General features: G+C 39.6%; 1 protein-coding gene across 1 annotated transcript; it reads right to left on the bottom strand.

The window, feature by feature from the left end:
- Positions 1–2564: 2564 nt before the first annotated feature.
- On the bottom strand, positions 2565–27389 carry LOC145342298 (uncharacterized). Its single transcript, XM_080187755.1, has 11 exons — positions 27258–27389; positions 24010–24074; positions 23521–23568; positions 22566–22637; positions 21220–21296; positions 17816–17945; positions 10642–10841; positions 7014–7295; positions 5999–6064; positions 5435–5620; positions 2565–3439 (listed from the first exon to the last, which is right to left on the bottom strand). The coding sequence occupies exons 1-11, from the start codon at positions 27387–27389 to the stop codon at positions 3399–3401; spliced, it is 1299 nt and encodes a 432-aa protein (XP_080043881.1). The 3' UTR covers positions 2565–3398.
- Positions 27390–27421: the final 32 nt, after the last annotated feature.

A 27421-nucleotide genomic window follows, 5' to 3' on the forward strand; every position in this document is an offset into this window, starting at 1 on the left:
TTGGTTACCACACTACCAGAAGGACATGGATGCTTCAGAGAGTACAAAGGTTCACCAGGATGTTGAGAACATTGGCTATGAGGTTGAATAAACTAGGATTGTTTTCACTGCAAAGCTGGAGGCTGAGAGGAGAACTGATTGAGATCTACAAAATAATGAGTCTTTTTCTAAGGGTGGAAGTATCAATTACAAAAGGGCACAGGTTCAAGACGAGAGGGGGAAAAGTTTAAGGGAGACATGCAGAGGGAAGTTTTTCCTCAGAGTGTGTGGTGGGTACCTAGAACACACTGTCAGAGGAGGTGGTGAAAGCAGACACATTTGCCTCTTAAATGTTGCTAATGAATGGGGACATGAATAAAGGGATACGGATCAAGCACGGGCAGGTGGTTTTTCTTAAAAGGTCAGTTAGGGCATCATAATTGGCACAGTCTTGGAGGGCCGAAGGGCCTGTTCCTTTGGTGTACTTTTAACTTCAGGAGATTCCTTATTCTGAAACTCTCTCGCTAGCTCTTTTCAATCCCACTCAGGGTGAATTTTCTCTGATATCAGCTCTTTATGCCTTATAGTGTAGCATTTAGTGCCAAATATTTGCATACACAGGTACCATGCTGTACCACTGGCAGATAGTCTCTGATTCAGCGGAAGGAGATGAATGGTCTCCATTCCACTGAGACAAGTTACTCTTCTCATCACTTTCAGATCCATTATACATCCATAATGATTTTACTCAGTGCCAGCTCAAGGGACGCCAGTACTTGGTCTCCCACACATACCTTCATCTCCCCTGTGGGTTGTGTCCTCATCTATCTACAGCTCAACTCACCACCCACATACACCATATCATCTGGCCTGGCAACCATCCTGCTTACAGTCTCTCCATCTATCTTCATGCAGGACAAGCTGGCACATAACAAGAGGGAGGCATCCCAGACTGCTGGTGGGATGCCGAAACTGAAGATCATCATGGACATTAAGAGTAGTTCTGCTGGCTGGTGAGGACATTAGCTTCAGAACGGCTTATGGTGAGTCACTGGCAATAAACAAAATGAGAACCCAATACAGAGCATCCGTCTGATAACCATGCTGAGAGTGATGTCCCCTGTTTATCTGGGCCCTGCTATGCACTAATGACCTCCCTTCTGTAGGCACATTGGGAAGCAGCCTCAGGGGTCCAACAAGGTTTGAGACACCAGCTCAGAGGGCATCACTAGTGCGTTTTCCAGAACCCTCAAGGGGAGACCAAACACACTGCTCACTCACACCCTCCACTTGCAGAGATGGGACCTAGTCTTCAGGCAGCCTTGGGGTCAAACTGGTGGACAAATCATAACGTCCAATCCACAGCAGATAGAGGCAGGGACATTACAGGGTACTGACACACTGGAGACCAGGAATCTGCTAAGTCAGAGTCTGATGACAAGCCTCTGGACTCAATCACACCACAATCGCTAGATCTCCAAGTCAAGCTTAGCAAAAGCAGGAAGGGATGCCTGTTGCACTCCTTGGATTGAAAGATTGCATGGAGTAGTTACATCTGTCTTCAGTCTGAGGTGATTGCAATGATAGAATGGGGCCATCATAAGAGACCTCAGTGCAACACTTCTGTCCAGCATTGCTGCAGCACATGCACTCCATGATATAGGCTGAGTTCCAGCAATGCCAAGGGACAGCTGGACTTCTTGAACTCACTCCAACTGCCCCTCTATCACAAGGAGGAGAAAGCTAGGGGCTCTGTTTTTGTTCTTGGGTCAAAGCATCAATTGGTTCCCCCCCACTGGGACCATCCATCCAGGTGACACGAGAGTCCAGCCCATTAGAATTCTCTCTTCCTGTATTATCTTTAAACTAGTCACAAATTCAAAATTAAATGGGAGCTGGGGCAACCAATTTAGCTATTATATATCAATGACTAATCATTTATGACTAAATTCACTGAAGGAATTTGACTAATGTAAGCATTAAACCTGCACTTCCATGCAGTCAGTGAAACAAAAATTAACATTCCTTCCAAGGATCTCAAAACTGTTGAGATGTGCAATGTGTTCTTATCTCAAATGCAGAAACCGGAACAGCATTTAAAATACCACAGCTGGAACTTGAAAATCAAGATAAATTCAAAACATCAATCATATTGCACATCAATGAAAATGAAGTCAAGAGCAAATGCACAGTGGTTAGCAGTGCTGCCTCACAGCAACAAGGGTCCAAGTTTGATTCTTGTCTTGGGTTACAGTGTAGAATTTGCACATTATCCTAATATCTGCATGGGTTTCCTCAGTGCTCTGATATCCTTGCACAGCCCAAAGATGTGCAGGTTAGGTGGATTAACCATGATAAATGCACAGGGTTACACGATAAGACAAATGGGAAGGCCTGGGTGGGATGTTCTTTCAGAGAGTCAGTGCAGACTTGATGGGCCAAATGGCCCTTTTCTATACTGTAGAGATTCTATGGTTCTAAAGTATGAACTGTACAAAGGATCGCAATGTTTTTTCCACTTTAAGGCACAGGAATTTGCTTGCAGTTCATTGTATTAGATCAAATAATTTACATGTTCCAACAAATGCATTACAAAGAAAAAGGGAAACCTTTATTAAGTTCAAACACCTACTTATTCTTCAGTTGTTACAGAAGACATCCCTTTAAAATATTATCACATTGTAACACACTGAGAACTAAGGTTTCTGAAGTGATTGCGGGTTTTTCTCCCTCTTCCTGCAAAATAATTAGAAACTTCATTAACAGAGGTGTATATCAATACATTAAAGAAATTAATTACTTTAATTGGGATATACTGAACATATTGTTTCTCATCAAATCAACGCAGCACTGTTACAATGCTCAGTACAAAAAAAGCAGTCAAGTGAACAGTTGTACAAATCTGGCCAAGATAATACTGTACGGTGATATTTACTCAATTACTCCTGTTGATATAATTGCTTTTAGCAACAGAAAGATCCATATGTCAGAGTACTTTAAGTCTCCTTAAAAAAGTATCACCATACAATAAAATCTTTGAAAAAAAGTTCTCAAAACAGAATGGAGAAATCGTTAACAAGCATCTAACAAATGAAACAACCACCGCGAAAGATACATTTATCAAAGGTTTCTTCAACCCTTTCAAAACCATTCATGGCGACATTTAAAAGTTACAAAAAATGGTCCTTATACATGACATTGGGCATACACCTTCAAAAAGGAACTTGAACTTACAATGGGATCCTTCTAAAATGCTAAAATACTACAGTTTAAAATTCAGTCTGAGACTATTCATCAAGGTGTTTGTTGTATTCGTTCGGTGTGGTGTCTTGTACTTCTGGTGCTCTTCAAACAACATTGTGGATATACAAACTTTTCTTCAAAGCAGGGTGAATTTTGATGCTTCAAGTGGTCATTCCTTACTGCAGCGGGAGTCTAGCACCTAGTTTTAACGGATGACCTATAACAGAAAAAATATTTACTTCCTGTACCTGAATCTCCACACAATCAAGTTCATGCTGCATCATTTTACAATGCATTTTAAAAAGCAATTAAGGCTGAAGCACAGGGCAAGTTCATTCATAGCATCTCAATATGAATCATCTGGTGAACCTTCATTGCATCTCCCTGAAGGCAAGTATGCCCTTCTTGTGTAGAGACACCAAAATGGCCCAGTATTTCAAAAGGTGTGGTCTCACCAAAAGCCTATGTAACTGCAGAAAGAACTTTTCTTACCCAAATCGCACTATATAACATCCGTTAGCATTATTTTCTATTCTTCCTACCAAAATGAGCAATTTAATTTTTTCCTTGTCACTTAATCTGTCCATCCTTTGCAGCCTCAATATCATCCCCACAACTTACTTTCCCACCCAGCTTTCTATCAGCAAACTTGGATAGATCAGTCCCCTCAGCAGAGTCCTCAATATAGAACTTCGGCCCTCAATGTTGCGCCGACCAGTGGAACAAATCTAATGACCCTCTAACCTAAACTATTCCATCATGTATAGACTATATAGACAATAACTAGCAAAGACTAAGACACTGATCCTTGCCAAACCCCACCAGTTACAGCCTGCCAACTCAAAAATAACAAATTTAATTTTGCTGTTTGCATCAAGTATCCAAAAAAGATCAGAATTATCATTGAATTTCTAAACAAAATAATTGTTTTTTGTAGCTATGCTTTGAGCTCCTTGTTTTACTGATTACTTCAGTTTCTGTATATTCCATCTTTTGTTCCTCCCAAAAGTAATTTATTTATTTTTTCATGTTAATCCATTTATACTTACCTTTACCTCATCAGTTGCTAATTCTAAAAATGTACTTTTCCTGCGTCCTCAGCTTTTATTTCTATAAATATAAGGATGCATTTAATCTATTGATACATCCTCAAATCCATTTGCTTCAATTGTTCCTTCACTTCTTTCAAATTAGCCCCTTTAAAGATGCAAAAATAGCTCCCAGCATTTGGTACATCTGAAGTAAAGATCATGGCCCAAACAATTCAGGTATCAGGATTATTGGAGATTGGATACAATTTGGGAGATGGTTGTCAGGACTCTGGAGAGCCTGATACATACACGTGCTGAAAATTTCCTTGAGAAGTTTAAATTACTGATCTGATTTCCACTGCCCCAGAACCCATTGTGAATGTCTCGGACATTGAGCTGAATGCCAAAGCCTGCCAGGGTTCATACCTTATGCTAGTTAATATCTAATTAAGGGATGGGCCAGCATAACTCAGAGCACTATGACGGACTCCCCAAATCATCTCAGCTCTAACCTGGCCACGGAGTCACTCATTGAAAGACTTGAAACATTAAATACTTGCTCTAAATATGTTAGCTACTGTCATGGCAAGGTGGAAAACGCCCTCTCTTTGTTCATTTTTTTTTTTGCGCTCAGTCTTCCTTGTGGATGTCTGACCGACCCAACAATCCTTCAACCAGGACGGGATGTCCAGGTTGAAAAATTGCAAAATGGTTGGATCATAGAAATCTTCATAAGCAGCGTCAACATGTGCATCGACATTGACTAGCAGAAATGGGCCTATGTTAAATCTGATCATTCTGTAATATTTCTCCCCAAAAATAAAAGATCTGCCATTTTCTGTTCCTTGTCAAGACATGGATCAAATTTAAAAAAATTACCTGGAAACCTATTCAGAAATATAGTAATTGAATAGAAAATAGACTGAGGTCGTTTTTCAGCTGTTGAAAAGTTGCTGGTGTTGCTGAGTGAAAATATAGTTTTGAAGTAGTTCAGATAGTTACCACAAAGTTGTGTGGATTTTTAACCACAACATGACAATACAGGAAACCATAAAGACATCCTTGAAATGTAAAGTTATTACTCTGAAAAAATATGCTCAGAAAAATGACATGATAAAATGTAATATTCTGAAAATTAGGCAGAATGCTGAAGACAAAGTAACTGGGAGGAAAATGCTAACCTGGAGCTGGCAAAAGGGCCCTGATTGGCCGATCGCCCAAAAGTGGAGGTTTTTTCTGAGAAAGAGGTGCATGACCCAAAAGGGGTGGCCTGCCTGGTGTTGGAAGAAGGGGTTTAGGCTTGCTGGTGGGTTGTGCAACAGCGCCAACATCATAGTAACCTTCAGTTCCAGTGGGTTGAAGAGAAGCTGGAAAATAAAAGTTTAAACCATAAGTTTACACTAACAGTTTGCACCCAATTTAAATCTTTTAAACACTAAATTCTACTTACTGCTGTTAATGTTTAATTCAAATTGCTGTATTTTGCACATTAACTTGATGTTATCAGCAGAATACACAAGTAAAAAATCAGTAACTTATTCTATAAATGATAAAGTACAATTTTTACAAGCATTACACATCCAAGAATAGAATAGAAATTTAATGAAGTGAAGGTCCCAAAGAAGTTTCAATGTTCTTTCAGAAAGGAGCTGGATGCATTAAATAATGGAATTGCACCCATACAATGCAACCACTTCAAATTAACCATATAAAAATTGCACTGGAATCCTGAAATGTTCACTTACCTTCATGTGGCCATTGATAATTTTCAGTTCCCCCTTCCTGAAAGTTTTGCCAATTACTGTTTGCCTCTATCAAAACAAATAAATATTGAGTTTGCAACAATCAAAAGTAACAACTTTCAAGGCATAAAGCACAGAAATCAAGGCTCCAAACCAATAAAAAAACTATAGCAGGTATGCCCAAGCTGTATCCCTAAAGCTACATATAGTCTGACCCCTTGGCTGTCTGGATATCAAAGCTCACACAACAGAATCCTAATTGTGCTTATATTTCCCAGTTGTCAAGTTTCAATTTTGTGGTTTGGAAGTTTTCAGCATGGGTGGACAAATCCTGAAATCTAAATACAAGGTGTGTTAGTAAAAGCAACTTGAGATAAATGTAAATTTCTTGGAAAATGGATTTAAATTACATGAGCATTAATGCAGTGCATGGTTCTCTCTTCAGTTTCTGACATGCACTTATCAGAAACAGAAATACCACCAGCAGCTGTCTACCACTGACCTATCCTTTGCAGGATTATCCCCATGAAGTGAACATGAAGCTAATCTTCTTGTATTTGGAACAGGCAATCTGATTGGTCTGCTCTGAGATCCCTAATTCAATGTTTAGCGCCAAGAAAGAAGAGCCTGCTAATAAACCCATTATTGTATTTTGAGCGTCAATGCAAAAACAGACAAGAGATTGTTACCGGCAATGATCAGAAAAACAATCTGGCAGCTCCTTTAACGACATGGCACTGATCAGTTGTAATCTTTAGAAATTCAACCATCTCTCAATGTATCTTATCTATGAGATTTTTGAACAACACTAACCAAAAAAGTGCTAAGCCAAGATGCTGTTTTCCATAAATGGCACATATGATAATCTATGTAATAGCCTGAAGTAGTAATAAAACAGCATTTATAATATTTAATTACGTTAGCAGTAAAATTATTTTCAATAGACAACTGCTGAGATTGAGTGGATTCCAGTAATATGGACTCTGTATGCAGACGGAATTATTAATTCTTAACTAACCTCCTTCAAGATCCTCTTTTCTTTTGTTCAAGTAGTCAACCACTTTTTGAAGCTCTTCTGCATAAAGATGCTTTCCATCACCAAGCAGAAAGAGGAGATGCCGAATGCTGCTTGGCACAACGTGACTTTCATCGTAAGACTCACGATGAAGGTAATCATCTGCCAAATTCGCTGCTTTGTGAGCAATCTCAAGTCGTTCTTTCTCCAAATTTTCACCAAAAATGCGTTGGTGCTCACGAGAAATCAGGTCCAAAGCATCTTCCAAAGGCATATTACGATGTTCTGCTCAAGAAAGGTAACTTTATTTTTGATCTGATTGGAAAACTCTTCAGTGAGTTAAGTACACATTTTTATAATTTACTAGCATATATTTGGAAATAAACCAACACACTCAGAGATTTCAACAAAACGTAATGAAATGGAATTAGGGTAACACAGAGGCTAGCACTGCTGTCTCATTGTGCCAGGGACCTGGGTACAATTCCTGGCTTGGGTCATTGTCTGTGTGGAACGTGCACGTTCTCACTGTGTCTGTGTGGGTTTCCTCCAGGTGTTCCGGTTTCTTCCCACAGTCATAAAGAAGTGCTGGGTAGGTGCATAGGCCACACTAAATTCTCCCTCAGTGTACCAAAACAGGCACCAGAGTGTGGCAACTAGGGGATTTTCACATTAACTTCATTCCAGTGTTAATGTGAGCCTACTTGTGACACTAATAAATAAACTTAAACTTGATGAAAAAACAGCCAAGGTTTTTTTTTTAAATGGACACAATGAAGATACATAAAAACTAAGATTTTCATTTACATAGCATGGAAGTGCTCAAGACACGGACTGCAGTCCAAATCAGCCTTCATATGAATCACAAGCTTCAAAAGATTTTTAAATTTTGCATATGGCAAACTATATAACCCATGGGAGTGGAAAACAAAATGAGAGGGGAAACTTAAGAGGTACGTCTATGTATGCATGTCTCTCTGCAGGGAAGGGCTTTACCCTTTGCGAATGACAGGCTTATGTCACGTGTGCATTAGAATAAAAGCATTTGCGTATATCAAGTCTTATTGCAATTTCTGTACAATAATACTCATGCCATACAAGAGCTTTGTTATATTTGATGTATCCCAATACAAAAAAGTTGGGTGCCTCAGTTATAGGTTAAGTCAGGCACAGGGTTTTGACACAATGAGGTGATGAACTGTCTGAGAATGAAGGATATTATCTTAACGTGTCTGAGAAACAGTGTACAACTACTGAAACAATGATTTAAAATGCAAGCTCTCTGAATCTGCCTATTAATTTTATTACTGATGATTTTTTTAAAAAGTAGGTAATTGGAGAAAGTAATCTTATAATCCTAATTTTGGAAAGTTAGATATAGCACAGGGAAAGTTCAATGCCTTTAATTAGGGAAGCGGAAACAAAATTTAAGGTCCTTCTGTTAGCTGCCCAGTGATGCCTGGAACTTTAACCACATGGACACCATGAGCTTGTTAATGACAGATCCTTAGATTGAACATGATGATTACACATATTGCTCAGGTTAAAAAAAGAACCGTTATTTAGGCGACAGAACTCATACCACAATGACAGGTGAAAAATTACTGTTCATGTCAATACCAACTTAAGTGACAGTGATGAGCTGATCTGAAACAAAAATAATCACCTCTTCACTGGAATGAAAATAATATGAAGGTTTACTGCAGCAAGTTTTGAGATTAATAATCACATCCTGCAAGTTTTGCCCAATGGAAAACAAACTAACTTATTTTCTATTGACTCAAGATACTGCCTACTAAATATGTTGTCTAGGAAAATGGATTTTGGTCATATAATCTCACAATTCCCATATTTGCAAGGGATAAGGAATCTCAGTCTCAGGCAGACATATGGCAGACTTTTCGCAGTATGGTTAGACCAGATTTTCAGTGAGCTGCAAGTTCAGTCAGGTAATTAAGTACCAAACAGAAGAGCATAGGAAAAAAATAAAGGAGCTGAATATTAATTAAATTGAGAGTGTGCGGAAAGCTGCAGTACATGGAGTACAGAGGGATTGGGGGGGGGGGGGGGGGGGGGTCGGAGGGCTGTGGTCCTCATGCATAAGTTCAGGAGGTAATAGGGATGGCAAATGGAATTTTGGCCTTTACTTAAAAGGCAACGGAGTAAAAAAAGATTGAAAGCCTTGCTAAAACAATACAAGACACTAGTTAGATTGCACTGGCAATACTGCGAACAATTCTGGTCCCCTTATCTAAGGAGGCAGTCCAGAAAAGGTTCACTAGGTTGATCCCAGCTATTGAGGGATTTCGTGAGGTTGAGCCTGTACTCAGAGTTTACAAGAATGACAGGATTCTCAGAGGGCTTGACAGGGTAGATGCTGAGAGCTTGTTTCTCCTTGTGGAAGAATCTAGGACCAGAAGGCATAATCTCAAAGTAACAGGTCGCCCATTTAAGACAGAGATGAGGAATTTCTTCTGAGGGTAGTAGATCTGTGGACTTCTTTACTGCAGAAAGATGCAGAGGCTAGACCATTATGTTCAAGGCTGAGATGGACAGATTTTTAATCAGTAAGTACATAAGGGTTATGGGGTGAAGGCGGGAAAAAAGCCATAAAGATGGCTACCTGGCATAAAAATAGTTGAACAGCATGTAAGGGGTTAAAAGGCATTAAACCTGCACTGACTTCCAAACAGACAATCACTTAAAATTTAAATCACAGGACAGACAGTTAATTTAATTAAAACAGGGAACAGACGCTTCAGGAAGCCAGGCACCTTAAGAGATAAAGATAGTCCTGGGATAATGGGATCTGATAGGGAGATTAAGAACAGGAATGCATAAGCACAAAGGAACCATGTACTACAAGAATAGAATAAATTAAGTCATTGATAAAGAGGAAATGTACCCATTTATGGAACAATGTGATATTGAAACGATAATGGCTGTACCTGTCCATAATAATGAGCTAAGAAATGTTGTACCCATTTGACCATAATGACGTGATAATCGTGTCCGGTCCAACTATTGTGTAAAGGGTATAAAGGTGGACTGCTTCTATTGTTTCATTGAGAGAAGGTAGCTGTCCAGTACTGCGGAGTGCTGGTCCCTTTTCTCCACGAAGCTTCGTTAAATAAACTGTATTGTTGTCCCTCCAGTCTGACTCCAAAGTGGTAATTTTTACTACAACAGAGGATAAGGTGGGAAAGTGGAGTTGAGGAATATCTTATCAGTCATGATTTCATCTCGTTGAGTGGCAGAGCAAACTTGATCGATCGAATGGCCCATTTCTCCTCTGTCTTGTGGGCTTCATTACTCAAAACACCAAGGAGTAAAATAGTCAGTTCAAGGTGTTCAGACGTTCTTCCTTAAAAGCAGAAATCCACCAGCACATTGTTTCCGTATCAAATAATAAATTGCACATGATGCAGGAATCAGTTTCAAATATTTTTTCCTAGTTTAAAAAAACTATCAAAATACTTTGGAAAGAAATGCCTCAAAGCCGTATGAAAAATGTAATTTGCCTCAGGAACAACAAGCATTAAGTTAGATAAAAATACTACAAAGATCTCCATGAAAACTTAAGGACATCATTGGGGTTTTAGGTGTATCTTTACGGAAAATGAATATGTACCTTTGTGGCCTGCATACAAAATAATCACCGTGCAAGATGAAAGAGACTGATGTTCTCCACCAACAACGACACAAAATGGGGAGCCTTCTTCTCGAACATCTTTCAAAGCAGTATCAAGAGCCAACTCTAATTTAAGGTACACAAGATCCACGAGAAGTCCCAGTTCTTGCACACGTCGCCCTACCAGTTTGGCATAATCCCTTAAATTGAAAGACAATATTTTCCAGTTAGGCATTCAAATAAGTTTGAAATGCAATTTCACATGATTGTTTAAAAAAACAAGTGTAGTGCAAGACCCTAAAAGAACAGTACCATTGCAGATGAGGATTTTCTAAAACAAAAAAAAAACTAATGGACAAAACTTTGTTTAAATTCTTAATGGCAGTGGCCCCTTCCCAAATGCATAGACATCTCACTGGTTGGACAGATATTAAGCTCTCAAGCTTTCAAAGTCCAAGGGTTAAATTTAAACAATATTTTATAGCAAGCATTGCATACAAGAGACTAGTCAACAGTGTAACAATTTAATTAAAATATGTTCTGTTCTTATCCGTGGATAACGAAGGAGGTGAAGGAAAGTGTTAAAAGCAGAGGCGTTTAGAGTAGCTAAGAGTAGTGGGCGAGAAGAGGATTGGGAGAGGTTTAAATGTCAACAAAGATTGACAAAGAAGTTGATAAAGAAGGGTAGGAGAAACTATGAAGCTGGGCTAGCGCTTAATATAAAAAAGGATAGCAAGAGTTTTTATAAATATATAAAAAGGAAGAGGCTGGCTAGGGTGAAAGTTGGTCCCTTAGAGGATGAGAAGGGGGACTTAGTGGTGGGGGATGGGGATATGGCTGAGGTCTTGAATAACTTTTTTGTTTCGGTCTTCACAGAGGAGGATGTGAATAATTTGCCGGATGATAGAGATGGAAAGGTGGTAGGACTGGAGGGTCTCGATGACATTAGTTACTACAGAGGCGGTGCTCGACAGACTGGAGGGGGCTGATTGTAGACAAGTCCCCAGGACCGGATGGAATGCATTCGAGGATCCTGAAAGAAATGGCGGAGGTGATAGTGGATGCCTTGGTGGTTATTTTCCAGACATCGCTGGATTCCGGGGAAGTGCCGGAAGATTGGAAAACGGCTAATGTTACGCCGTTTTTTAAGAAGGGTGGCAGGCAAAAGGTAGGGAATTATAGGCTGGTTAGTTTAACGTCTGTTGTAGGTAAAATGTTAGAATCCATCATCAAGGAGGAAATAGCAAGGCATCTCGAGGGGAACTGCTTGATAGAGCAGACACAGCACGGTTTCGTTAAAGGGAAGTTGTGTCTGACAAATTTACTGGAGTTCTATGAGGATGTGTCTCGGGCGGTGGATAGAGGAGAGCCGGTGGATGTGGTCTTTCTTGATTTTCAGAAGGCGTTTGACAAGGTACCTCACAAGAGGTTATTGCAGAAGGTCAGGGGGCATGGAGTTGGGGGTAGGGTGTTAGCGTGGATAGAGGATTGGTTGTCAAATAGGAGGCAGAGAGTGGGGGTCAATGGGTGCTATTCGGATTGGCGGATGGTGACTAGTGGAGTGCCCCAGGGGTCGGTGCTGGGGCCTCAGCTATTTACCATTTATGTAGATGATCTGGAGGAGGGAACTGAGTGTAGGGTGTCGAAATTTGCTGATGACACCAAGATTGGTGGAAAGGCAAATTGTGCGGAGGGTGTGGAGAGTCTACAGAAGGATCTAGATAGGCTGGGCGAATGGGCCAGGAACTGGCAAATGGAATTTAATGTTGGCAAGTGCGAGGTGGTCCACTTTGGTAGGAATAATGGTAGGAAGGATTATTACTTACATGGAGAAAAACTGCAGCAGGCGACGGTGCAGAGGGACCTCGGGGTCCTTGTGCACGAGTCGCAAAAACCCAGCTTGCAGGTGCAGCAGGTGGTCAGGAAGGCGAATGAGATGCTGGCCTTCATCGCGAGGGGGATTGAATATAAAAGTAGGGAGGTCTTGCTGTGGCTGTATAGGGCATTGGTGAGGCCGCAGCTGGAGTACTGTGTGCAGTTTTGGGCGCCCTACTTACGCAAGGATATTTTGGCCTTGGAGGGAGTGCAGAGGAGGTTTACTAGGATGATGCCGGAGTTGAGGGGGTTGAGCTATGAGGAGAGGCTGAACAAATTAGGCTTGTACTTGTTAGAGTTTAGAAGAATGAGGGGAGATCTCATTGAGACGTACAAGATGATGAATGGGATGGATGGGATAGAGGTGGAGAGACTCTTCCCGCTCAGAAAGGATAGTGGGACTAGGGGGCACAGCCTCAAGATAAAGGGGGGGGGGTGCGGTTTAGAACGGAGTTGAGGAGGAACTTCTTCACTCAAAGGGTGGTGAATCTCTGGAATTCTCTGCCTGTTGAAGTGGTGGAGGCTACCTCGCTAAATATTTTTAAGACGTGGGTTGACGGGTTTTTGATGAGAGGGGATTAAGGGTTATGGGGAGAGGGCGGGAATGAGGAACTGAGCCACGACAGATCAGCCATGATCTTATTGAATGGCGGGGCAGGCTCGAAGGGCTAGTTGGCCTACTCCTGCTCCTATTTCTTATGTTCTTATGTAAGCAATTTTGAGTGCAAGCTTAATGTTGGATGATACCCTCAATTTAAGCTTTTAGGTCAGGTTTGAATAGCTGGATATCCAATCTCTACTGCAACACAGGATTGATTGTCAAAATTAGTGGGATGGCTAGTTAGCCAACTGGAATTTAGAATCTAGAACCAATATTCATTGAGTTTAGAGTTGTGCATAGAACAAACAACTTCATTGAATTGAACTAAACGCCCCCCTGCCACCCACTTCATTGTTATAACAATCAGATATTTAAAGCTAGATTCCTGCTCAAAAAAAATTTAGATTATGCATCAATTGCATATGGACAAAATGCTGTTGATCATAATGAAATGCGTCTATCTTTAGAAGCTGGCAATTCCAAAGCGATTCCAATTATGCAGGGTTGCCCATTTTTCAGCTTACAGATCATCACAACGAAACACCCCACCACTGAAGGAAGCTACCCAGGTATCAGCAATCCTTTTCCCTGCAATATTAATTCTATACAACTAAAGATCAATAAATTGTAAATTTTGAACATTTCAGCTTCCTTGCCCACACCAGTTTCAAATATAATAAAACCAATTTGAACACTTCTCTTTTAGCCATGAAAACACCTTATTCTTAAATTCCAGTTTATAAAATCTGGTTGAAGTTTACTAAAAACTGGCTACAGCTGATTTCCCAGTCAACTGATTGATTTAAGAACATAACATAAGAAATAGGAGCAGGAGTAGGCCATCTAGCCCTTCGAGCCTGCCCCGCCATTCAATAAGATCATGGCTGATCTGTCGCTGCTCAGTTCCACTTTCCCGCCCTCTCCCCATAACCCTTAATCCCCTCTCTTATCAAAAACCCATCAACCCACGTCTTAAAAATATTTAGCGAGGCAGCCTCCACCACTTCAACGGGCAGAGAATTCCAGAGATTCACCACCCTTTGAGTGAAGGCGTTCCTCCTCAACTCCGTTCTAAACCGCCCCCCTTTTATCTTGAGGCTGTGCCCCCTAGTCCTACTGTCTTTTTTGAGCGGGAAGAGTCTTTCCACCTCTATCCTATCCATCCCATTCATCATCTTATACGTCTCAATGAGATCTCCTCTCATTCTTCTAAACTCTAACGAGTACAAGCCCAGTTTATTCAGCCTCTCCTCATAGCTCAATCCCCTCAACTCCGGTATCAGCCTAGTAAACCTCCTCTGCACTCCCTCCAAGGCCAAAATATCTTTGCGCAGGTGCGGCACCCAAAACTGCACACAGTACTCCAGCTGCGGCCTCACCAATGCCCTATACAGCTGCAGCAAGACCTCCCTACTTTTATATTCAATCCCCCTCGCTATGAAGGCCAGCATCCCATTTGCCTTCCTGACCACCTGCTGCACCTGCAAGCTGGGTTTTTGCGACTCATGCACAAGGACCCCGAGGTCCCGCTGCACCGTCGCCTGCTGCAGTTTTTCGCCACGTAAGTAATAGTCCTTCCTACCGAAGTGGACCACCTCACACTTGCCAACATTAAATTCCATTTGCCATTTCCTGGCCCATTCGCCCAGCCTATCTAGATCCTTCTGCAGACTCTCCACACCCTCCGCACAATTTGCCGTTCCCCCAATCTTGGTGTCATCAGCAAATTTCGACACCCTACACTCAGTTCCCTCCTCCAGATCATCTATATAAATTGTAAAAAGCTGAGGCCCCAGCACCGACCCCTGGGGCACTCCACTAGTCACCATCCGCCAATCCGAATAGCACCCGTTGGCCCCCACTCTCTGCTTCCTATTTGACAACCAATCCTCTATCCACGCTAACACCCTACCCCCAACTCCATGTCCCTCGACCTTCTGCAATAACCTCTTGTGAGGTACTTTGTCAAACGCCTTCTGAAAATCTAGAAAGACCACATCCACCGGCTCTCCTCTATCCACCACCCTAGACACATCCTCATAGAACTCCAGTAAATTTGTCAGACACGACTTCCCTTTAATGAAACCGTGCTGCGTCTGCTCTATCAAGCAATTCCCTTCAAGATGCCTCGCAATTTCCTCCTTAATGACAGATTCTAACATTTTACCTACCACAGACATTAAACTAATATTTCAATGTTATCACACCCTTATACAAACACTACTTCAAAATTAAATCCTGTTTCAGGATAAGAAAATTTGTGAAATTAACATACATAATTTACAAATGACAATCAAATGTTGCGATGAAATAATTCCCTCATAGCCTTCATGAATCTCAAGTAGTACACAAATATTAGCTCCAGCTATCCTGTAATAAGACAATTTTTACTAAAGGCTACTTTCTTTGATCTGTTGCAGCTAATAAGGAAATAGGTAGTCACGAGATTCAAAAATAACTACTCTCAAAAGTCACAAAACTAAAGTTGATTCTTTCCAACTTATTCAGCAGCAACATTACGATATGTTCTACTAGGCCTTTTACAGGCAGATTTGGTTTCCTGGTCTGGATACAGTGCTGCATATTTTCAGCCCATATTTGCATTATTAAAGAACTATGTGGTGGCTATTTCCTAATAAAACTTTGCTTCTAATTCAACCTCATTTGTTGCACAAATCACCAGTTGACTTAAGTACTCAAATTAGGAATGTTTCAGCCCATATTATGAATTTTACGAGAAACACAATGACCCAGATTTTGCAATTTTAATGACAACAAAACTATTCCTCATTGAAACTGATATCAATACCCAGCTTCTGGATATGCATGTTTTAACACGGAAATCCAGAAGTTGCTTCCTTGCTTCTCCATAGATTATGCTGAAGTCCTTGTTTTCTTTCACAGATGTGGACATAATTGGCTAGGCCAGCATTTATTTCCCATCACTAACTGCCCCTGAAGTGGTGAGCTGCCTTCTTGAACCACTGCAGTCCACAAGTTGTACGAACACACATCATTGTTTGGAAAGGAGTGCCAGGGTTTTGACTTGAAACATGGAAATCTTAGCATGGTGGCAGTGATTAGCGCTGCTGCTGCACAGTGCCAGGAACCTGAGTTCAATCCCTGGCTTGGGTCACTATCTGTGCAGTCTGCACATTCTGTGTCTGTGTGGGTTTCCTCCCACAGTCCAAAAGACGTGCTGGTTAGGTGTACTGGCCATGCTAAATTCTCACTGAGCATAACTGAACAGGAGCTGGAATGTGGCAACTTGGGGATTTTTACGGTAACTTTATTGCAGTGTTAACAATGTAAGCCTACTTGTGACACTAATAAATATATTTTAAATTGACAGTCTTTTGTTTGTCCCATTGTAAAATCTTTCAACTTTTCGAATGAGATGTAACTGGGTTTAAACTGTGCACCAACTCAATTACTCCTGACCAGCCTCTCTGACCTTGAAAACAAAATATGCAAAATGCCAAACTGTTGTTTCATTTTGATAAAGAACATATTTTTAAAATAAAAATCATTTTTTCAACAAAGTTAATTTTTCAGTTCCTTTAAACCCAGGAGTATGTGCCAATTTTTATTTCATTCTCTCAAAAAGATTACAAGTGACAGATTAGTGGTATTTACTTCCTGCTTTGCTACCTGAGAATTTTTCCGATGTCATTGGCTGCTCAGGCTACTTGATGGCATCACTGTTGCCACATGACTAAGACTCCCCATATACGACACTTGAACAAAATTAATACTTGTAAAATGAAATCCACACGAGCACTGGATTGTTGTAGGCAGTGTTCTTAGCGGTCAGCTACAAACGTCATTTTACCACTGACTGCAAACTCGGCCATTAAATGGATGATCAATTGATAAAACAGTTTTAGAAAATTTTGCAAATAGTCTGGTCAAACAATTTTTATAGACATTTTATCTCAATACTAAAATGAATATCCTGCATTACATCGAAATTAAAAAGCAGAAGTATTAAAGCAAATGCTAAACAATAGCTCACAGTTTGTTCTCAATGGCTTAGATGATTAAGGCAGTGAACAAATGACACAGATTCCTAGTGCGCATGAGTTACACATTTTGTCATACAAAAGTCCAAAATGTGATCCATGACCTGAACCAGTTCAGGATACAGGCCCATTGGGTTATCAAGCAGAAAATCGCTGGAGCTCCCACTCTGGGTTGTTATCCAGAGATCTGAGACACATGCACAAAAAATTAGCAAGTATGGATACACAATTAGGTCAGACCAAGTTAAATCTCCACTCTGATTTATCACCAAATTCCACAACCTCTGAAAGCTCAAGTATGAATAATGACTCTCTCTTATGGAACTATATTCCAAATCAACACCATTAGGAGAGGTGGTGAGGAGGAAATGTGAAGACCAAGAATGACTATGCTTGATGCATTTTAAAAATAAAACCTTGAGTCATCAGTTAGGGCTCTTAAGCACCAAGAGTTCTTCTACTGCTTTCCATTTATATAGAATTATATATTAATTATTTTTGTGGACTAATATTCCTCCAGTGATTAAGAATGAGTATGGTCCTTATACATTTTCTTCACATGACAGCACCAAGTCAGTGTCTCAAATTGCAAATCAAACCTGTATAGAAGTCAGTTTGGTGTCAATTTGCAATATGCAACAAAGAGTGCTAAAGTAATATGCCAAAGGAGGTTTACCCTTGTTGTTTGCTTAGAGCTATAACTACACAGTCAGCATGTTTCTCTTTATTGTAGTCATCCTCTATCTCTCTATAGAACTGCTGATAGAGCTCATCTCGGCGACTATCTTCAGGTCTGCAGCTGTCTTCTGTAAAGAAGAATGTACAATTAAACCAGAATAGGAGATTTATTTTTGTTCCAAAGCAAATATCAGGTTTGCATTTATGTATTGCTTTTCATGACCATCAGACAATCCAAAGTGGTTTACAAACAAGTACTTAAATCACTGCTATAATGTGGGAAACACATTAGCTAATTTACACACAGGAAGCTCTTACAAACAGCAAGGAAAATGGCATCTAAGGAATAAAAATTAGCCATGACACAAGGAACAGCTACCCCATTACTCTTCATTTATGTTCACCTGAGAGCACAGCTAACTTGTAACTTAACATCACATCTGAAAGGCATTGCGGTACTGAGGGAATGTTGTACTGCCAGAGGCAACGGAGTTTCAGTCTAGATTGTTATGCTCAAGTCCTGCCTCAGAGGCAAGATTGATATAAACAGAGTCTCATCTGACATGGTTTGGCAAGTATTCAATACAATGACATAAGTATGCCCCTTACCATGGGGTGGGGAGAAGATTAACAAACTTCTGTTAGAATAACATAACAGTTAATAATAAATGATTTGCCATGTTATGTATTTGGGGAATGTTAAATTTTAAATAATGCCCCACAACTTCCCTCCTGTTGGTAATATTTTCAGTTAGTTTTAAAATAAAGCAGTATGCTTCTTTGCTCATATCTATAATTTGGGCAGCTCCAAAACTACTGAGTTTCAAAGCAATTGACAATTATTCTACCCATATATTACTATCTTACATCTTCATATTCACAACTCTTGACTTCCTGCTGTCAGGGAATTTTCTTGATAGTCAATGATATATTGTTTATACAAGTTTGTTCTCCGGTAATTACACAATCAAGCCACTTGGTGGCTTTCTGGCTAATCTGAACAGCTACACAATACAATTCAAAAAAATCATATTATGCATCTATATTATTTTCTGCTTGGGTTAAGTTTTTCTTTCATGCTTCTAGTTAGTGAATAACAGGCTGGCATGCACTACCACAATGCCCAGTTGCCAGAGCAACTTGGCAGCTGATGCTACCACTAAAGAAACAGCCACTGGTAACATCATATCCAGTGAGATAAAACCTCTCAACTTCAGTCATCAGCAAAGATGCTTGACATGAAGACATCCCATCTGACATGGATTTGTTTACTCTTTCTATCATATTTCATAAATAAAAGGATGCTAGTATCCAATGTAATTTATTGCATTTTTCCAACTTGGCAGTTTCTCAGTAATTGGGTCATTAGGCTCACTGTTCCACTCAACAACTCAAACTGGGTTTTATTCTCCTCCAGGTTTGAACACTTCAATTCTTTCCTTCCACTTGCCAGCACAACTGACGACTATCAATCTTGCACATTTATTTGCCAGCCAAAGTAAATGCTAAACTTTAAAGTTGTAGGCTTAAAGTTGTAGGCTTCAGTTTGCACTGCTAACAAACATCCGACACAGCAGCACTGTACTGGAATACACGCTTGCAGTCATTGACAGAACAATGACTCGACCCTAAGAAAACAGTCAAATGGTACATGCTATTTAACACTTTCTTTTCATCTGGCCCCATTAACCTGACAAGTAATGTTTTCTCACCAGTGAACTGCAGGACACACACCCCACTGAGAAGCATTTCCTGATATAGAACTCCAGGACACCCCAAATATGATATCGTAAATCCCACTGAGCAGCAGTTCAACAACCAAGCCACCAACTCATTTATCCCCCTATCATTGCACAGATTTACATGATTCATGTCTTGCTCCACATCAGATCCCATATTTTGCCCAAATAGCACCCTTACACTGATTAGTATGTCAATGTCTCAAAAGAAGCCATCCTCCTAAATGAATAAGATGAGAAACGAATAGGCCATTCAGCCCCTTGAGCCTATTCCACCATTGAATAAGATCATGGCTGATCTGGTAATGGCCTCCAATTTCCTGCCTGTCTACATCCAAAAAACCCTCATGTTTCATGTGCACAGAATATGGAAATCTCATAAGGTGTACAAAATCATCAAAAAAACCAATAGCATGCTGGCTTTTACATTTGGAGGAATAGAATTCAAGGTGGTACCATAGAAAGATTGCATAGCCAGGAAGCAGCCATCTGACCGGTTGTAAAAGTTTCTTCCACAAGTGGCAATTTATGCTAGACCAATTGTTAATTTTAAATCTAGACTTGATCGGGAATATGGGGAAAGATGGGAGTGGAAAGTAATGGAATGACATCACAGGTGAACAACGATTTCACTGAATGGTGGAAGGCCACGAGGCTAAACAGCCTACACCTGTTTCTATGTTGCTAACGCCTTTCTTGAAAGGGTTATCTTACAGACAGCCCTATCACGCATCATGATCTGGTAATTCTAGATGCAACTCATCCATTAAGCCACTGCCCCCTACTTCTTCTACAAGTTACCCCATTCAACTCTTCAGATCCTCCTTCTACCCCCTCCAACTATTCTCACTTCACCATAAAATTACAGTTGGTAATATTTTGCCATGCACTGCACCATAGATAACAGCAAATTTTTCCCTCACGTGACACCTATAATCATCTCTATTTGATTCTTACATCCATAAAAGATAGAAATCAGCAATATAAACTTTCCACCTATCCACCACCATCCAAGTAGTGGTAAGTAAAGTCTGTTTTCCAGATCTTCAACCTCTACTGCAGAGAAACAGTTATGCTCCAAATATTTCCATTCATCCAATTTCCAAACTGATGCACACCTTCTATTTAGTTACACAAGTCAGGATTCATTAAAACAAGGACAGAATATCTAAAATGAAAATTTATGTACATCAGAGCATCCTGGTCTAATTATCTTCCACCCTTAATCCCTAATGTGTCTGTTAGTTGCAACTGGTCTTGACTCGTATGTATAAGTTTTTAAAAAATCTGTTGAAGAAAGGCATTAGTGATCAATAGTGAAGGCCCTTAAGCTAACCCAAATAAAACACTTACCAAAACAAAACCTAAACAAATGCCAAAATCAGAATGATTACCTACAAAATTACATGCATTCATTTATAGTATTTTAGTTAATTGGTAAAATCTTATGTAGATTAGGACCACATTTGGGACTTAATTTTATTATTGCTTCATAAATAAGCCTAGCTTTGTGTTGAAGAAAAATGGGCTCGGCTAGTAGATTTCTAAACAGTGGCAGTCATTCAACATACACTGCTTTATATGCCTTTGTCACTGTGTTTTAAAAGTTTTCTAAAGCAAATATCTGGTACACCATAAACAAACAGATGCATAACAGTCATACCGCTCCAGGTGTAGTTGTAATCCTCTGTGTTGTAAGGCTCAGTATAACCACCATAATATTCCAACACTTCCTGAGTCCTTAAAGGGGAGGAAATAACTGATTAACATTGATGCTTAATTTACATCCACTATTACAAATCCTTTATTTATTTTAGTATTGCTCAAAAAAGAAACATGCTGGCAAATCTTTCTGTCTTTAAGTTCTGCATGAACAAACAATAAGTTATTTACTTTGCTTTCTTTTGATGGAAATGATTTCAAGTTTTGGAGTTAACTATTTATAAAAAAAGTGATTTAGGAAGACCACTCTAAAATATTAATATAGTTCTGCATTGCAAGCTTCAAAACACCACTTATGAAAATTGATTTAATTCAGCAGCAAGTACTCACCATTCAGATGAAGCTGAAAATTGAAGGTGACCAAGAATTTGTTTCCTAGGGGTTTGCAATGGAGGACAAACACATTGACCAAGATTTTGTGGATGGAGTGAGTGACCTTTTACACTGTAACTTGCAGGAACTGGAAATTTATTTCAGTGCAGTGCCCTCTAAACAGGATCTGGAATTTTTATGAAATAGGGCAAGCAACTATGCATCGCCTTACTTAGATGGCGGTCTTCGTGAGCAGCACAGTGTAAACCAGGAATGACAAGTTAGGGTATTTAAATCAATGCCAAATTGAAAATGTAATATACAGGGAAAAAAAAGCTGGGATTAAGAGAAATTAAGGATAAAACTGGCTCTTAAATGATTTTATGATTTTTGTCTTAATAACTCCATCCAGGAGTCCATTCCATCACTATGAACTATTAGCCCCAAATTTGAATCTGTAAACTCTACAAGCCAACAGCCTTAAGCGTAAGGCTAGAATTAAGAAGAGCTCCCAAAACATGTAAAAATCCCAAACCCCATGACATAAAAGCAAAGTTGACAATTATACTGATGACCCCAATTACAAGCTACTCTTAAACCTACAGGTCACCGTGAAGTGGATTGTATTGTATCGTGGATTGCATGAGGACTTTTCTACCTGATCTGGTTTGAATAGTATTACATAATTTCCATCTGGGATGCAAAGGTCACGAGTAAAACAAGTTTGGGCTGTTTCCAATACATGTTTGGGTAAGTATGTTATGAGCCACGCTGACCAGGAATCAACACAAGGGTTAAGTTAATTTGTCTCCTCTGCTCAGCAATTAGTTGCAATGTCACTTGGATTTTAGGGATGCTCAAAGCTGAAGTGTCAAAATGGAAAATACTCCATGTTTACATTTAGAAATGCCAAATTTTATCCTTGAAAGAATTAATGCAAGTATTGGAATCAGCAGAATGATATTTATCCGTCACCTGTAAGGATCAACTCTTTCAGCTCCCAAAGGTGATCGGTCTCGCTCTAGATCTTGCCGAGTCGAGAGGATACTATTTAAAACAGAAAACTAACTTAAGTTGGTTAGCGTTTTCATTTAAAAGAAACATTCTAAAGATCATTACCAAAGAAACTCCTTTTCAAAGCAAAAGGAGTTTGCAGGGGCTTCGAGCCAGATATTCTTGATTTGGTACAGCGCAAAAGTTACAGGTTATCCAATGTCATCTGGTGTGGTGGTGAATCGCCTTACTCAACTTCAGAATCTACAGACTACTCTTATGATCGATCATGCCCTCAAATGAAACTTTTCCTCAGTCATAACTATTCAATGGCCCCTGATCACCTCAGACTGAGTTAGGTTCAGTTACAATAGACCCATTAACCAACAGCTTCTTGACACATTGCTACATAACTGGGCATGGACAAAGAAACTTCAGTGAATTTGTGCCTTAAGAGGTGCTTAATGAAAATAAACCAGGTGGAAGAAAACAAAATACCACCAAAGGCTGTAATTAACATATAGTTGTACTAAAGTGTTGATTGCAATCACTCTCAAATCTGAATGCATGGTAAAAGTGGTCTTTTCATATCACTGCTGTGAGAAAGCAGAGGGTAAGAATTAATGCCCACAATGTAGTAGTAGTGGGTAAAACATTACTATGGCCTAGATTTGCAGTACTGTTTTAATGATGGAAAATACATTCTCCTCATTAATGAGCCAAGAAGCCAATTCGACCTTTACACAAGTTTTAATGAGAAACATATGCAACTCATTTCATCTATTGTCGGTATTACACCACAATAAGATACAACCCTGCCTCCTCTCCACCACCCACAAAGTCCGGAGTGAATTCTTGTTCCATTTTCCAGACCAACACGTTATTACAAATGCAATTGAACCATCTTTGTTGTTAAACTAGAATAAACTTGTCATACCTTGGTATGGATTCTCTAGGAACGTTGTATTCTGCTGTTGCAAATGAACTGGAGGTGACAAAGAAATAGACAAGAAAAATCAATGCCCAGGTCTTTGTATTAAGCCTTTTCTGCAAATTTCGTTCTTTCCACTATTAGAGGATTTCATCAGAAATGTAATGACACAGAACAAAGGTACAACTAACCAAAAACTCAAAAGCTGAAAAGAAAAAAAATCATTTTTTACAACATATGATAATTACATTACATTGTTTGTGCCTACTGAATAGGTTAGAGGTTTTGAATCCTGAATCAGACTGATCAATTTTCATTACAAAGTTTTTTTCCAGCATCAGCTAGCAATATTGTAATGATCGACTGACCACTATATTGTTAGAACTGAAACAAAATTTCATTAAACTTAGAATATTCACAAATATTTGAATGAAGTGATAATCAAAAACTAAAGACTTTTCTGGGGTAACAGGCATTTAGAACACTTCTCCTTACCTTCCATCTGGGCTGGGTCTGTGTGATGGACCTCCCCTAGACTTTATCCAAGCAGACATCTTAACCTAAAAATTGGAAAACTGGTTAAGAAAACATTGCATTGCTTCAAGGAAGTAAGTGGTATATTGGCACATGCTCCATTTGGAATTCATCCAATATCCTTAATTCCTTTAGATGCACTTGGGTTTAGCAACACTAATTGTAAAGAAACCGTGTTATATCAGAACGAAGTCTGACAAAGAGTAGGATGCTAAACTGCACAATAAACATCAAGAGATTCATAGGCTCTAAAATACACACTTAGATAATCTATCATTCAAAAAAATTGTTTTTGCACTAAATACTCCTACTTGCACAAGACAGACAATAGGGTAGCACTTCAATTCTGGAGCTTAAAACTAAGTTGTTATCTTTGCAATATCTTTAAATTTTTCCCAAAATTTAAACATGCTTTTCTGATATTCAGCAACTCCAATGGTTCACTCAATCGAAAATCATACAGCAAACAGGATTTTCCAGCTATGAAATCGTATCCATTTATAAATCTAAACAAGGTGATATAATATCCAGATTACTGCGGAAATGTCCTTCAAGAGTCTCCAAACTTTGACAAATAACACTGAATAAATTCAAATGTCTCGGTACACTTATTGCCTTCATTTTCACATTTCAGAATCATATAATCCCTACAGTGCAGAAGCAGGCCATTCAGTCCATCAAGTCTGCATCAACTCTCTGAAGGAGCACCTTACCCAGATCTTATCTCTGCAACCCCACATAGTAGAGGTGTAATCCCCCTATCCTACACATTTTGGGACACTAAGGGGAAATTTGGCTCAGCCAATCAACCTAACCTACACATCTCTGGACATTTTTCAAATGTGCTAGACACTCAAACATTATTGTACATGGATGGGCCACCAACAATTCAAATCACTTAATTTGTACTGTATGTGTCCTGAATTCCCAAATCAAGGGTATTGTTGCACAATTCAAACTCAGACATCAAATAACAGAAAATTTCCAATATTTGGTAGGATGATGGATTGCCATGCTGAGTTTCTAACTTGTGGTAAAACTGATATGTACAAATTCAATCATTAATGGAACCATGGAATAATATTTTGCTTCAGTTTTTAGATTTGAAACAGGAACACTGCATTCACACTGTTACCAATGCACCTAAAATTGTTTTTCCCTACTTCTTCAGATTCGTAGACTATATTTTCATGATGGAAGTTACTTGTCTTGCTAACTCCTCAAATGACAAGGGAGCTTTTGCCAATATTTACCAATTCATACATCGAGGGAATCTAGGAAATCCACAAGTGCAAATTCCCTTTTTGTGTGGAAGGAAGACTTCGTTCCTCAAATCCTAGCTGCATCTGCGCAGTGTGGTGATAAGACAATATGGGAGGAAAAAAGCAACCCAAAAATGGCAGCCTACTGTAATTTGAAGTGTGTTATAACAGTGCTAGCCTTGTTAACAATACATCACAGCAAGAATTATATATAATCTATCACTGGTATTCTACATTAAAGCAACCTTTGTTTCATTATCCAATTGTTTGAATTTGAATTTGTTTTAATTTTAGATTGGATGTATTGTAGCTTATCTCTCTCAGTTTGCCTATTGTTTTGATTTGTGCTCGTTTTATTGTGCATGTTACTGAGCACCCTCCTGCAATTTGCATATATCAATTAAGCATTTCTCAGTCTGTTAATCCACAAATTTGTTTGAGATTGGTGTATCCAATGCTTCAACTCCTCCTTTTATTCTACAACACCCCCCCAGCCTCAACTAAAATGCTTCAAATTCTAACTCCAGGCAGCTTTTAAGTTTCATCCACAAAAATCAATTTTGAGTCCAAGCCTGATTAAGCATTCACACATGCAACACCATGATCTGTGTTTTCTTGTTACAGAAAATGGGAATTATAACAGAACTTCAGTAAAAACAATTCTTCAGGTGTGAAATATGGCTTGAAACTAGGTGAATGCATTTCCTTTTAATTTGAATAAAAATTTCTATACTGGAATTGTCAGAAAGTTTGTTTCCCTTAAAGCACTAATACAGATCGGACACTAGTTACACGCTCTTCTAAATGGTTAATTTTTACATGCCTAGATAGGAATGGAATAAAGCCATCAGCCCAGTTATTCCTTCAATTCCCTGCCCAAGAAATACGAACTGTAACAGCTCTACATGTAATGCACCATCGTCCAGGAACTTGAATTTGTTTACATATAAAGATCTATTGCTATCAATTGAGATACTGAAGGTCCCAGAATGCTTGTTCTAAAAGTAGCTTATCTTCAATAGTGATATAATTGTACTTTGACAACCCAAGTTGGAATGATGCCCAGACAAGTGCCCATCATAACCAAACTCAAGGTTAATTTTAGTCAGTACAACTTTGAGTTTTGTTACATATATCCCCAAAAATGCATAAAACTCAAAGGATTACAACAATCAGAACTCACCTTCTGAATGTTAATTATAAATAAGGAGACTTCTCAATCTACACTGCTGAATCTTCAAGCTTTAACAGTAGAAACCAAACGGAAAGATTAAAGTGGTAACAGAAGGGAGTGTTAAACATAGTTGCTAATCTAACTTTCTTCAGATTTGAGAGATGAGAACCTCCAACATTTTTGTATTTTTATTGCAGCTTACCAACATTTGTAATGTTAAGTGTTTGTGAAATGCAATATCTGAATCACTTTCTAAACGAAAGTGCGGAATGTGGGGAAATCATTGATAGTACGTGCGCGTGAATGCATTAAGTTTAAAAAAAACTCGTCCGATACCAGACAGCTGTAACGGCGCTAATTTTGGCGACTGTTGTTCGGCGAGTTTAAAAATCAACAGAATGAGAGACTCGGTCAAACGGGCATCTTCACAACATGGCCACCGAGTCTGGGCCGAATAAAAGTTTGGGGTGTCGCTTTCGGTCGCAGAGGCCGAAATAAATCGGAGCGCAGCTCGAAGCGATGCCGCCCACAGTCGCGGCGATGAGGCGGAGAGGCCGGGCGAGCGGCTCACAAAGCCTCCGCCTGGGGCGGCAGCGGCGACCGGGCCTGGGCCTCCCAAACAAAGGAACGTTTCCAGCCAAAATTAAACCCGGAAGCGCGAGGGACGGCGAGACGAGACTAAAATAAAATAGCGGATTGGTGGCCCGGGTGACGGCAGTGTTTTGGATGAAGAAACCTCCCTCCCATCACATCAAAATGAAAGCCCGATTCACCTCCTGCTGCTTCTCGCTCTCCTCTTCAGGCAGCCAACCTGATCCGGAAATACAAACCAACCGCTCCTCCTCGCCCGGAAAGACAAGCCAGCCGCCCCTCCTCACCCGGAAATACAAACCAACAGCCCCCATCTCACCCGGAAATACAAACCAACATCTCCTCC

The sequence above is a fragment of the Carcharhinus amblyrhynchos genome, chromosome 4, assembly GCF_965287045.1.
Source record: "Carcharhinus amblyrhynchos chromosome 4, sCarAmb.v2.hapA, whole genome shotgun sequence".
NCBI lineage: Eukaryota > Metazoa > Chordata > Chondrichthyes > Carcharhiniformes > Carcharhinidae > Carcharhinus > Carcharhinus amblyrhynchos.

What these genes read in the sequence shown, in the direction of transcription:
- LOC145342298 (XM_080187755.1), bottom strand. Translation starts at nt 27,389, where the DNA reads ATGGGGGCTGTTGGTTTGTATTTCCGGGTGAGGAGGGGCGGCTGGCTT. An exon ending in AGAGCGAGAAGCAGCAGGAG is followed by an intron (nt 24,075 to 27,257) that starts GTGAATCGGGCT and finishes TCCAATTTTTAG; the next exon opens with GTTAAGATGTCTGCTTGGAT. An exon ending in AAAAGAGGATCTTGAAGGAG is followed by an intron (nt 6,065 to 7,013) that starts GTTAGTTAAGAA and finishes TTGTTTTGATAG; the next exon opens with AGGCAAACAGTAATTGGCAA.